We start from the raw sequence: 13,260 nt of genomic DNA, 5'->3' as shown, positions 1-13,260 counted from the left end.
CCCCCCAAAGGGCCCATGGCTCCCCCCCTGCAGGGCCCCAACTCCCACCAGCAGGGCCCCAGCCCCCCACAGGGACCCAACTCCCACTTGCAGGGCCCCAGCTCCCCAGCCTCCCCCCCTGCAGGGCCACAGCCCCACCACATGGCCCACATGCCCCCCACACAGCCCACCCCACCCACCTCCGCAGGGCCCTCATACCACCCCCCTGCATGGCCCACAGCTCACTTGTAGCAGCAGTGGCTATCGGGGCACTTGGGGACTCCTGGCACAGCCCCCACACCCCACACACAGCGTGGGGCAGCATGGCTCAGCCCTGGCCATCTGGCACCCAGCACTGCCTGTACCATATTATGCAAGCCTGGCCCAGCTCAGTGCAGGGCCGTGCACCTTCAGGCAGCTCCAGGCCACTCGGGCTGTCACCTGGGGCCCCACGCCACACGTAGGGACCACCTGTTGTGCATGGGCCAGGTCCTGTGTGCCCAACCTGATGGTGCACAGGGCCCATGCAGGCAGGACCTGGCTCAACACGATAGGTGGTCCCTGTGAGTGGTGCAGGACCTGGGTGAAAGCTTGAGTGGCCCAGAGCTGCCCAAAGTCGCATGGGCCTGCACTGAGCCAGGCTGGGACCACGCGACATGGCACAGGTAGTGCTAAGTGCCAGGTGGCTGGGGCTGTGCCAGGTTGCCCCATGTGCCCCGATGACTGCTGCTGCTGTGGGTGATCTGTAGGCCGTGTGGGGGAGCTGTGGAGGGCGGGATGTGGGCCATGTGGGGGGTGGGCAGGGAACCTACCCCTCATGAGCTGCCCCCCCCACAGTTCCCCACACCCTCACAGCCCCCACTTCTTCTAGGCCCCCTCCAGCCCCCTACTTACCTGGAACAGAGCCTGGGTCCATGTCACTGCAGTCTTCATTTCTGTTTACCCTGCACAAGCAAGCAGCATGCTGCAGCATCGGGTCAAGGGGCAGGCATAGAGATGTTCTGGCCAGCTATGAGAGCATCTCTTTGGAGGACCCAAGCCTCCTGCTCCACTTTTTTACTGTTTTGGTTTTTTTTTTTTTTTGATACTTGGATATCCAGGTATCAAATTTTGAACCTGTGCTGGAAATATGCAGTGCGGGGAACATTTTTTTGTTCCCAGTGTGCCTCTTGCCGTCCCTCAAACTGCTTTGAGACACAGCCAGAGGCATGTAGGGGCACATCTGGACGTACCCAGGATGGCTTTTTTCATAAAGCCACTGTGCTACAGAATGGCTGCCAGCTTCTGTCCTTTCCAGTGTTAACTCTTTCATGGTCACTTGCAAATTAGCACCATTTTTGGGCAAGTTTTATCCTATAACAAATGACTATAACAATGACTAACAGACAGCAAAATGGCAGAAGAAATGATAATTCGAATAGTGGAACATAAAGAGCTTTAAAAAGGATAGAGGGTCATCAACAACTGTGATGGGGAGAGAGATTAGCAGGAATCAGGGAGATGATAATGAGCCATGAAATCAATCAACCTTCTCGGTCCTGTCTGAAATGTCACTTCCCCTTCCATATAGTTAATTTTGAGGTTTGCGTGGAGCAGAAATAAAAGGACGGAGGAGGGGTGCAGCTGTACCACTGAACGCCCCCAGATCCACTTCTGATGCCACCTCAGTACTACATACTGGGAGCATTTACATGAGATGCCTAACTGCACAGTTGCCTAGTTTACTGCACAGTAATTGCACTTGTCGTAGGTAGCACATTTAAGCACAATTAGTTACTGTGCAGTTACACACGGGTAGACACAGCCCAGGAGCAAATTTGCCCCCAAGTCAACCGTACCACTATGGGACCGGCCTTAGGATAGCCCCAGGGCTTCAAACTGGGAGCCTCTGTTGCTCCAGAGCTAGGCTGCCTCTATCATAGCTCCTACCTCAGGCTTTAAAAGCCTGCAGGCATTTTGAGCCCTGTGGCACATGAGCAGGGAGCCTCAGGGTACCACAAGCCCCTTTGTCTCCATGGGCAGGCCACAGCCTAGCTCTGCCAGCCTGCCTGCACCCCAGTGCTGCTGCCTGGGACTGTGCTGCCACGCAGCTGCCAAAGCCACACCATCCAAGCCCACAGGGTGCTGCAGACTGCTGCAGGCTCCAGCCAGCTTCTTTGCCCCCAGGCTTAGCTGCAGGCAGCTTCTGGCTGACAGGGCCAATTCCACCTAACTTCAGCTCACCCCCAGCAGCCTGCCCACAGCCTGCAAGTGTTGTGGGGCATTGTCTCAGCCATGTGGGTGCCAATCCTGTGCTGTATCCCTGCAATGGGTGCTGCAGACAGCTGTCCAGGCCGAGGAGCACACAAGCAGCCATACGGGGACCAAAGAGCCCCTGGATCTCTAATGGCTTTCCCCTTGCCCAGGCCCATTCCCACACCCGTGCCCATGCCTGTGCTTGCCACCCCACCATCTGAGGATGCTGGCCAGAGCAGCATGCAGTTGCTGACAGCAACAACTGAGTGGAACCATTGGCCACACTAGCCCCAGCCATGTCATAAGGCTGACACAGGCCCCCACCTCCCAGTCTCGGCCCCCTGCCTCCCATCCCTGCCCATACTCCCCTGCCCCTGGGTTCCCCCCAACCCCCACAATAAGAAGGGAGGTGGGAGACAGTGCAGAACTTTACTGAGCAACCCATGCCCCTAAAACTAGGCAGGCATGGGAGTCTCACATACTGAGGAACATGCTGATGCCAGTAGTGATGGCCTCCTCAGTTAGAGGGGGCAGGGATGTGTAGTGCAGCCACAGGTAGCCCTTGAGTTGCCAGCAAAGGTTGCCACCTGCACCATCATAGCTCATGGTCCTGTATTAAGTGCGCAGGTGTGCCCAGGGCACCATGGCAATCAGCAGCATCAGGACATAATGGGCCAGGCACCCTTCAGTCTGCACAAACAGTTCCTCATGTACTGCCCATGACACATGCACATGGGGAACAATCGGGGCACAGTGCCAGTGCGCCAGAGTTAGTCCCAGGGTGCTTCCCCGGAGAGGCTCCCTGCAGGGAGGAAAGGGGTGCAAGTAGCTCCTTGTCCCAGTCATCTGGGAGCCCCGCACCCCACCCCACAAGCCTGCCCTCCATGGGCTGAACAGGAGCACAGGTCCGTGGCTGCCCTACGGGGGGAGGGGGAGTGAGTTCTGGAACCACAGCAGCAGGTGCTGTCAAGAGCCTGGCCTATCCCACTGTGAGAATGCGGTGGGGGAGGCAGGCTGCCCGAGGCCAACACCCAGAAGCCCAACAGCCCCTGGGGAGCACACGGGGATAGGGGGCTCAGCCAGCAGCTGCCTGGGCCCGGGCTTGCCCAGCCGATTTACCATGGTCCCTAGGGACCCATGCATGCCTGATCTGGGGCCAGGCGCCACATGGCCCCTGGTACAGAGCCTCTTATCTGAGAAATATTGCAAACTCCCACAAACAGCTTCTGTCTCATGGTTCTGTAGGTCCTGTAGCTGCACGCAGGGAAGAGGCCGCCCTTGGCAACTGGAATGCAGCCGCAGGGTTGCCACCACGCACAGCTGGGTCCCTGCTGATCTGCCAGCTCCACCAGAGGTGGACATAGGACTGCTCCGTCCTACACCTGGCGGCTGCTTTGGAGGACTGGCTGAGAACACACAGGTCTGGTGGGAGGAGGATGCCGCCCACAAGGATGTGCAGGACTGGGCAGACTGAGAAGTTCTGGGCACAGCTACTGGCCCTGGAGTCACCTTGCTGCAGGAGCAGAACACAATCCTGGCTGAGGCAGTCCAGGCCACAGACAATGACTGCTGGGTGCTGGACACTGTTCTGGCCCTGGCAGTTGCCTTCATGCTGCCCCCTGCTGGGCCTGGGAGGAGGTCTTGCACCACCTCCAGCAGCCAGGAGCCCCTGTCCTGGACCCCACCCTGAATCCGGCGCCACCCAGGCCCCTCACCTGGGCCCAGTGCCGCTGCTCACTCCAGCACCATGCAGCAAGGCCAGAACCACACACCAGACCTTTTAGCCCTGGACACAGGCTGCACAGCCCACATGGGCGAGCCCCCTACGTGCTGCCCTCACTGTGGTGTGTGCACCCACAAGGGACTAGCCAGTGGCCAGGATGTTGGGCACCAGTCCCCAGGCTCTACCCTCTAAGTGCCCCATCCCACAGCCCCCCACCCTGGGACACCATACAAAGGACAGCTCTGGCAACTGTACAAAGGCAAACTTGGGAAAACTGCACAAAGGCAGCCTCAGGGAAAACTACAAAGTTTTCAGAGGGAAGAGGGTGTTTTATTGATGGTGGGTGGGATGGGTGATGGAGGGGCTCTGTTTGTCGGGGAGGGAGGAGGAAAGGGGGCTCTGTGTGATGTGAGGGGAATTTGTTCTTCTGCGATGTGTTTGCAGTGAGCGTGGTGCTTGGGGGAGATCCAGGGCTCCTTAGGCAGTGGTCCAGGTGGGCTACAGTGAGGCGTGCAGAAAGAGGTGGTCGGCCAGGGCCTCCCACACCTGCTGCCCTGTCCCCTGCTGGTGGGTGTGTGGCTCACCTTAGGCCTCAGTGGGGGGACCCACTGCTGTTGCTGCTGCCACAGGTGGTGCTCCGACTTCCAGGCGTCCTCTGCCCACCTGACCTCCTCCACCCAAGTCTCATGACTGATCTCCCCCTGAGCCTCACAGATGTTATGCAGCACATAGGCTGCAACAATGACCTGGGGGAGGCTGTCCTTTGGAAACTCGAGGTGGGCAGTTGGAGCACCAGTGCCCCTTGAGATGGCCCAAGTTGCACTCCACCAGGATGCAGGTCCAGCCCAGGCAGTGGTTAAAGTGGGCCTGGTGGGGTTCCAGCTGGCCAGTGTAGGGCTGCATGAGCCAAGGCAGGAGGAGGTAGGCAGGGTCCCTGGTGAGGAGGGGTGAGACGGTCATGGCACCCAGCTGCAAATCCAGCACCCCAGCATGAAGCACCCACTTTCCACCAGGCCCAGCAGGCCAGAGCTCCTGAAGACGCAGGCATCATGGGCACTGCCCTCCCAGCCATCACTCATGTGCATGAAGGCCCCACAGTGAGTAGGTGATAGGTATGTGGGTTCCGCCCAGGGCCCCAGTGCACTGGGTGAATCCCAGGGCACAGAGCCCCGCTATCACTGCCAGGGGTTGTGCACGTGGAGCACCATGTGCCCCAGCATGTCCTGGAGGGCCCTGAACACCTCCAGTATGGTCTCCCCTGATGGTGGGGTCTTGCCCACCCCAAAGAGATGGCCCACATAGCAGAGGCTTGCAGGTGTTGACACCTTGAGCAGGGTGAGAGCTAGCTGGGTGTCCACAGGGAAGAGTGGCTATATGGCAGTGTCCTGCTGCTCGGGGTGGGGCCAGAGCTGCTCGAGAAGCTCCTGGAATGTGGAACGGGTCCTGCGGAACATCTTCAGCCATGGCTTGTCATAACAGGTGTGCTGGATAATGTGCAGCCACCACTCCTGGAGGCCCTGGAACATGATGGCAGCCCTGGTGGTGGTGTCCCTAGCCTACTGTCAGTGTGTCTGCTGGTGGCAGCTTCACAGAGGTGGTGGTGGCCCTTGGAGCTCCCCCCCATGACAACAGGGGCCCATTGCAGGGCTGCAGGAATTTCAGTGGTAAGAACAGCAATTTTTCTGCCTAGTCCCTGCATGTATAGATGCCTGCACAAGAGAGTTTATTCTAGAGTAAACTGATCCCAGATCAAATGCATGTGTAGATGCACTCACTGTTACTCAGATTACAGGTAATCATGTGAGTTAGCTTTGATAAAAGAGGCAGAAACAGGTCTACAGGCCAACCTGTTATTTGCTTGTACTTCAAAATACAAAAATCCCAAAGTCTATCTAGCTACCATGCAAACACAACACAGATATTTACCTATTGGCTAGGAAGACTTATTGGCTTGAGAAACAGGAGGAGGGTGGCATGCAGATTTGATGTTGACTTTTCTGAGTTCTCTAAATGTCACTCCATCCTATACCCTATATTTATAGAAGCCTGGTTCTAATTTTCTAATAAGTGATCTTTACTGGTTTTATTTAAATTTCTTTGTTTCACTGAAACATTTAGAACTGGACTGAACCAGGTTTTGTGGACTTGGAAGGGATCTATTTAGTTTGGAGTTATTTCCTTGGGAAAGAATAAGGGAGAATTTATCATCTCCTTTCCTTCCCCATTGTGGAATGCTGCTTAACATTGTCCTGTTTCTTCTTTACTTTAGCTAATGGTCTTCTCTCACAAGGCTGTAGATTATAAATTAGCTAAGCATTTTTTAAAAAAATATATGTATTATAGCAAAATAACATCATGCATTTAGTTACACCAATCACTACTAATAATATTTTAAGATAAAGTTATAATATACTATATTTGTATTCATTAATGTATGGTCTTACCTTATAATGTCTACTTTCAGGCCATGTGCTTTACTGAATTGCACCTCATTACTGGGTTAAATTAGACATGTTGATAGGTTCCTTTATTTTGATGACCAAGCTAGGTGTTACATTTGCAAAGGTTCATACTATGGTCACTCAGAAACAGGCTTTGGGGCCTTCTGCTTAGTCATACTTCTGCAGCTTGGCCCAGATCCCTTGAAAATGGCCATGGCTGGCAACAATATCTCCCGTGTCTTTGTTATAAAATGAAACTTGCCCAAAATGGATGCCAATTTGAGAGCAGCTGTGAAAGAGTTAACAGTGGGCTGTGCCCCTCCTGCTTCCTAGAAGGGACAGAGAAGCTGGCAGCCACCTTGTCACAGCATCTTTATCCTTCTATGCCTCAATGCAGTGAAATTCGGGCAAAGAAAATCCCCACTTAAGACACACACCCCAGCATTGGCTAGCTGTTTTTTTGGGAAAAGGCAAGCGTGATATTCCTAGAATCACAGAATCAATGAGTCGGAAGGGACTTAGACAGACCATCTAGTCTGACCCCCCGCCACGGGAAGGAAGGAGCACTGGGGGTGGCAGGGGTCATAAGACCCCAGCCAGGTGCCTATCCAGTCTCCTCTTGAAGATTTCCAGGGAAGGTGAGAGCGCCACCTCTCTGGGAAGACTATTCCAGACTCTGGCCACCCTTACAGTGAAGTAGTTCTTCCTAATATCTAACCTAAACCTATCCTCCCTCAGCTTATGGCCATTGTTCCTGGTGACTCCAAGGGGGGCCCTGGTGAACAGACTTTCCCCGAGTCCCTGCTGGTGGCCCCTGATAAGGTTGTAGGCAGCCACAAGATCCCTCCTCAGTCTCCTCTTGCGGAGACTGAAGAGATTCAGGTCCCTCAGCCTCTCCTCATAGGGCTGGCCACGGAGGCCCTCAACCATACGAGTGGCCTCCTCTGGACCCTCTCCAGGTTCTCCATGTCCTTCTTGAAGTGCGGTGCCCAGAACTGGACACAGTACTCCAGTTGTGGCCTGACCAGCACCGCATAGAGGGGGAGCAAGACCTCTCTGGACCTGTTAGCGATGCCCCTGTTGATGTATGACAGGGTGCGGTTGGCTCTGCCTATTTGAGTAAATACAGTACATATTACTGGCCCTAAGGATAGCATCGTTCTGGACAATGCACTTTCTGAGGACCCTTCTCCCCATCATATTTCTGCACACGAAACAGGAAACAACGTCCCTCTCCCACAGACATTGTTATAAGTTTTGCCACTGGCTTTAGTGGGGCCAGGATTTCATCTTGTATTCTCACAGTCAACATCTGTAACCTCTACAATTTGCTTTGCCTGGATGAGTGGCCTGTAGAAAGTAAAGAAATGCTGCACTTCCTAGTCAAATCAACATAGATGACATCCATTTTTGTTAAATCTTGCTAACATAACACAAGGTTTGTTGGTAGAATTCCGTATTGTAACAGAAAAGACTTAGCAAACAGTTATGATGAGAAATAATAGCAAACGTACCTCAGGTTCCCTTTGGAATATAACTACCCGACCTCCCTTGTCCCCAGTAGCCAGCAGTTCTCCAGTATGGTTGAACTCAACTGTAGAAATAATATCAGCTGGAGAGAAAAAGTGAGAAAAGACAGACATTAAGCTAATGCTGTAGAGCAAAAACCATTAGAACCAGCAAGAGGTCCATAAAAATACCACAAATTATGGATTCACAAGATACACAGAAGAATGCAGTGATAAGGCATTAATTTAAAGGTCTGCCTGCCAGTAAAATAGGACATAATAGGTACATATATGTATAATAGGCAGTTTTGTGATTTCAGCCACTGCCTGAAATTTGGGAGAATGGTTATGCTTCAAGAAGTGATCTCAGACTGGTACAATGTTTCTAGCAGTGGGCAAATACCAAAGTGCTTCGCTTCATCTTCTGGTAAGATGCAAGGCTCAGTATAAAGGCCCAGTTCTAAGGAACTGTATGCTCCCTGCCCTCATTGAGGTTTCAAGCACTTTTGTATACACATCACTGCCTCAAAGCTTGTGCATCATGAATGCAAGAAAAATGTGCATATGGCTAGGCCCTGCACAGGAGCATGAAGGCAGAAGTGCCTCCTTGTGCACTTTGCCCTCCTTCCATGTCACAGAACAGTGCCATACCAGAGTTGCTTAGTACGTCATTTCAGGACTACAAAAACATATAGTGAGATGTTTTAAAGAGACAAATCCCTCAAGAACAATGTTGTGAGGTTAGACCAAAATCACAAACCCACAAGACAGTCAAGAGTACCAAACAGTGCACAACACAGCGAAAAAAGAGAAAAAAAACAAGCAAAAAGGAAGAACCAACCCATTTATGAAAATAAATGCTGGAATCATAATCCACAGTTAATCCTCCATTATTAGCATAATTTAAATTACAATGCCTAGTGTGATGGCAAATTAGGAAGACATCTTACATGCAGAGTCACAGACAAATATAGTGTATTGCTAACATATTGCCCATGTCGGTTTACTATAATTATCAACATTTGGTGAAGTATGGGCCAGATTTTAAGACAAGTTCTATACTCAGCTGCTCCCAGTTAGGAGCCTAAAGAAGCAGCCAGATTTTTAAACCTGCTCAGTATCCATCAGTTCACATAGAGAACAACAGGAGCCACAGCTGTTCCTGTTTAATAAACCAGATATGAATTTTAGAAGCCTTCTACCACCTGTGGGATTCACTATAGGAACTGTCATCCAAAAGGCAGATACTGGACATGGAAGGTATGCATTTCAGACTACAGAGAGATGGCTTTTCCTACCATTTCTCCACCATGTCTAAAAAGAAATTCAAGAATACAGACATCGTTAAAATCAGGATGTGCGATTGTTTCTACTTAGAGTTTTTGGCTGGAGGAGACATCTTTTCACATTATAGGTCAGAAAGGCTGTGATTTTTCTTTACAGTTATATAAAATGTGGCTCCATACAAGTCCTAGGAGAAGTCTAAAGAAAAATGGACTCATCACATTTCTTTAATAATATATGCAAAAAATGTATTTTTACTCCAACACTAATCTTCACAAATGCACACACAACTGCAAGGGAATCTAATACACTCTCTACCACAAGTGGCAGTTCTTGCCACTTCAAGAACACTTTTAGTATAGCATGCTGCCTGGGAAACAACATTTTGCATCAGGAACCACTGTTTCTCTTGAATGCTTTTTTGTATCTTCTGAAATGAGTATGGCGCCATGCCTCAGTATCTACTGATACTCAAAGCACTTCCTCTTTATCCAAGACGGAAAACTCGAGATTTGTTCCCTAGAAATGAGGGTGCCAATTCAAAACACTCACGTGGTTATTTAATGTGTTGTGTTCACCTGGTGCTTTATTTTTTATGATAATCTACACATTAAGACCAACGGTATTTGGTTGCAACCCAAAGCCTATCCAACATCATGTGGTTATACTGGATTTTAAATCAAGCTCTTTGTCAGTAACGGTCGGGACCTCCATGGAGAACAGGGAGAGAGACCCTGCCCAAGAAGTGAGGGTTAAAAGGTACTAAGCAAATTTATTTCTGGTGGAAAATGTTCTTTTAACTTTCTTGTCTAAAATTCATTCTTTGACATGACATTTTCTGACCAGATATTTAGACATTTCATGCTTTTTCTAAAGGAGGAAATACCTAAGAACTCTTTGCCCTGACCCTGCAAAATTCTTATTGCTATTAATAGCAAGCAAACAGCAACCTGTTTATTTAGAAGATGATATATGAACGTTTTTATCCACTTGGGGCCTTTTCCAATCCTCCAAGCCTCTCAAACAGAATGCCTCTTGATTTGAACTGGAAGTGAGATGCATTGAGTGGTCATAGGGTTGTGGGGTTTGGCTTTTATGTACTGAATAAAACATGGGAAACATATGCATGGAGGGAAGACAAAGGAGTTAAATATAAGTGTGTGCGTGTGTTTTTTTATAAGAGCCAAATACTGATGCCCTATATTAATAAATGCACTTGTTCCTGGATCACTCACAATGTGTTTTCTTATTTTGTTCCTTTGACACTAAGATCCTCAAGCACTAGCTTACACATTAACGCACTGTACAATACACAGGACCCGAGCCAATGCCTACTGAAGTCAACACGAGTGTTTTCATTGAATTCAACTAAAAGTTAGATCAGGAAGGAAACAATACCACATACTGTTGCTACAGTACTGTAGGTAAATTACATATCCATTGCCTTAAAGCTTTGAAAAGGTAGCAGCTAAAAAGAGTTATTACCAACAAATAAATATTTAGTCCTCTCTGACTATAGCATTCTCAGGTAAAAACCATTCTCTCTCAGGTGGTCTAGGTGAAACTTCTCTTACTTGCAGCACTAATCATGAATTAGATTTTAAAAATTAAGTTGTTCTGGAAAAGAGCAGAGCAAATTCTCCATCATCTTATTTTATGAAGCATGTTGGTAAAAAACAAAACAAAAACACCCCCCCATCACCTTGAATTGGAAAATCGCTTTTATTGATCCAATGAATAAAGAACTGAAGATAGTCACCAAAAAAAATCGTATACAACATATCTGGCCAGCAGGCAAGCATTAGTCATGCTGCTTTAATAAAGATTAGCCAGCTTGGCTCTTTCTAAAGGGGGAATAGGATTGATCAGAAGAGCCTTTCATGCACTTCCAAATAATTCTTTCTGGAACATTCCCATTCATCAGTGCTTTGGAAACACCACCCACTGTAGTAATGTCTTGTACGAACTCTTACTCTGGAAGACTCTTACTGCCATGTACAGTGTGGCTAAGTGCCAGGTTCCCGTTTCAGAATATGTAAATGCTCCATGCTGGAAGAGAGTTGATTTGCTCATGTACAGTAAGCTGTGTACAAGGGACGGCTGAGATAAAAGCCCTCCCCTGCCTCCCTGTTCAAAAGCATGCCTTTCACATCTCTCCCGGCAGTGCCACGCTTCCCACTAACACAATCAGGATTATCAGAGACAGGGAGAATTTGCTAGGCAATGAATACTGACGACGGCTTCAATAGCCACTGGGCAGATTGTAAATCCCAGCTTTCATTTAAATATAAAGCTGCCCATTGCATCTATAAATTCATTCATTTAATGTTGCTCTTTTGCTTGTAAAAAAATGAACTGGCCTACAAAGCAGCATTTTAAAACTGAAGAGCTGATTGTGTTTAATCAAGGAAAAATAGCTATAAATTGGATGCTCCAGATACTCATGTTTCTAATTAAGTCTTCATAGGGCATCATTAACTAAAGATAGAAAAGGTCTACCTGGTCATCTACTCTCCAGCCAGCCAAAGCAGGATTGTTTCAACTAGTCCTGGGCAGCTAGTGCTTTCAGCAGCCTAATATAAAAGTTTTTCCAAGGCAGTGAAATTCTTTCTCCAGCCTAAGCCCTCCATCAGGGAGTTCTCTTGATTCAACCAAAAACATTCCTTTCAACCCATTACTCCTACTTACACGTGCCATTTTGGGAACAGAGAACTGGAAGGGGCCCCAGGCCATTGAGCCCAGTCCCCTTTATTTATGGGTAACTGTCTATCCAGAATTCTAAAAATTATCCACTCCAAACCCTCGCGTATACCACAGCAACATAAACACAAAAACAGCCCCCTAAGGCATACTACAGATCAAGGGTCACTGTCTATGTCCTGCCACTGCAGTGGCAAAGAAGTATTTTGGTTAGTGTCTGATCAGAGACTCCTAGGAAGAGAACCATGCCTCATGCTACAGAAGAAGACAAGCTGAATTGGGAGAAAAAAAATCCTTCCTTACTCCAGATCTGGTAACTGGTTTAAATCGTGATTGCTTTTGCATCTCCTGAACCAATTCCTCTGCAGATCACCACTGAAGCTTTTTAATGTTTTATTCAGTTAAATTGTTCCTTCATAGCTAGTGCTTAGTTACCTTATGCATGTTCAGCACTTTTAGGGCAGTAAAATGCTTTTACCTGTATGAGTGATTGGAAATCGGTCTATACCTGCAACTGTACAGAAGTTTGGCACACGGGGCGCCTACACACAAGCACAGAGGCGGCTTCGATGCACTGGAATTCCAGCACGTTAGAGCAGACGTGATCAATCAAGTCTGCTGGAGCATGACAACTGTTGCGTTCCAGCGGCCTCCTGCATCTCATGTATCAGCATCCCTGTGCTTAAAAATGATGGTGGTGGCACTTGAATGAACTTTAGTTCAAGTGCCCCCACCGCCATTTTTAAGCATGGGGATGGTGATACACGAGACACAGCAGAGCTTTAATTAGAGTGGCTCTCTCCCCAAAAGCACCCCAAACTTAATCTCCCTTGCTAAAAGCCTGCCTAAATAAAAAAAGGTCTTGCAGCACTCCTGAAGGTGCCCAGATGGGCTCTGAAGGGCCTCAAGTGGGAGTGAGTTCCAACTCTGAGGAGCAGCTATTGAGAACACGTGTTTTCCCTGAACCGATATGGCGCACAGATAGACTTGGAGGAAGTTGCTCTCATCTGATGTTAGGGATCATAACGGAACACAAAAGAGGAGCAGTCCCTTAGGTATGCAGGGCCTGGGCCATTTAAGGATTTACAGATCAAAACCAGCACTTTGATTATATTGACTTAAGCTTGAACAGCAGAAGAAAGATAAAAGGCCTGCCTGATTAGTAGGGGTCCTGGTTTTCTCTGATAAAAAGAAATCCAAAATTCTCTGATTTAACCCCCCCATCCACATTTTTCTGTTATTAATATATATTATACATACACACACGTATATACATATACCCACACACACACATACATATATAGTAGCATTTTGTTTTAATCATGGAAAAATGTGGATAGGGCGTTTAAATCAGAGATTTTTTTTTTTTTTTTTTTATCAGAGCAAAGTA

General features: G+C 48.7%; 1 protein-coding gene across 2 annotated transcripts in view; it reads right to left on the bottom strand.

Moving 5' to 3' along the window:
- Nucleotides 1-13,260, bottom strand: part of PPP2R2C (protein phosphatase 2 regulatory subunit Bgamma) — a 342,978-nt gene that overhangs the window by 120,888 nt on the left and 208,830 nt on the right. For both annotated transcript variants that reach the window (XM_019526512.1, XM_019526513.1), the window contains exon 2: nt 7,893-7,990. In XM_019526512.1, coding sequence (XP_019382057.1) covers nt 7,893-7,990 — 98 coding nt within the window. The remainder of the gene's footprint in view (nt 1-7,892; nt 7,991-13,260) is intronic.

This window comes from Gavialis gangeticus, unplaced genomic scaffold (assembly GCF_001723915.1).
Source record: "Gavialis gangeticus isolate Ggan-Ray unplaced genomic scaffold, GavGan_comp1, whole genome shotgun sequence".
NCBI classification, from domain to species: domain Eukaryota; kingdom Metazoa; phylum Chordata; order Crocodylia; family Gavialidae; genus Gavialis; species Gavialis gangeticus.
This window is presented reverse-complemented; position numbering and strand designations above follow the sequence as displayed.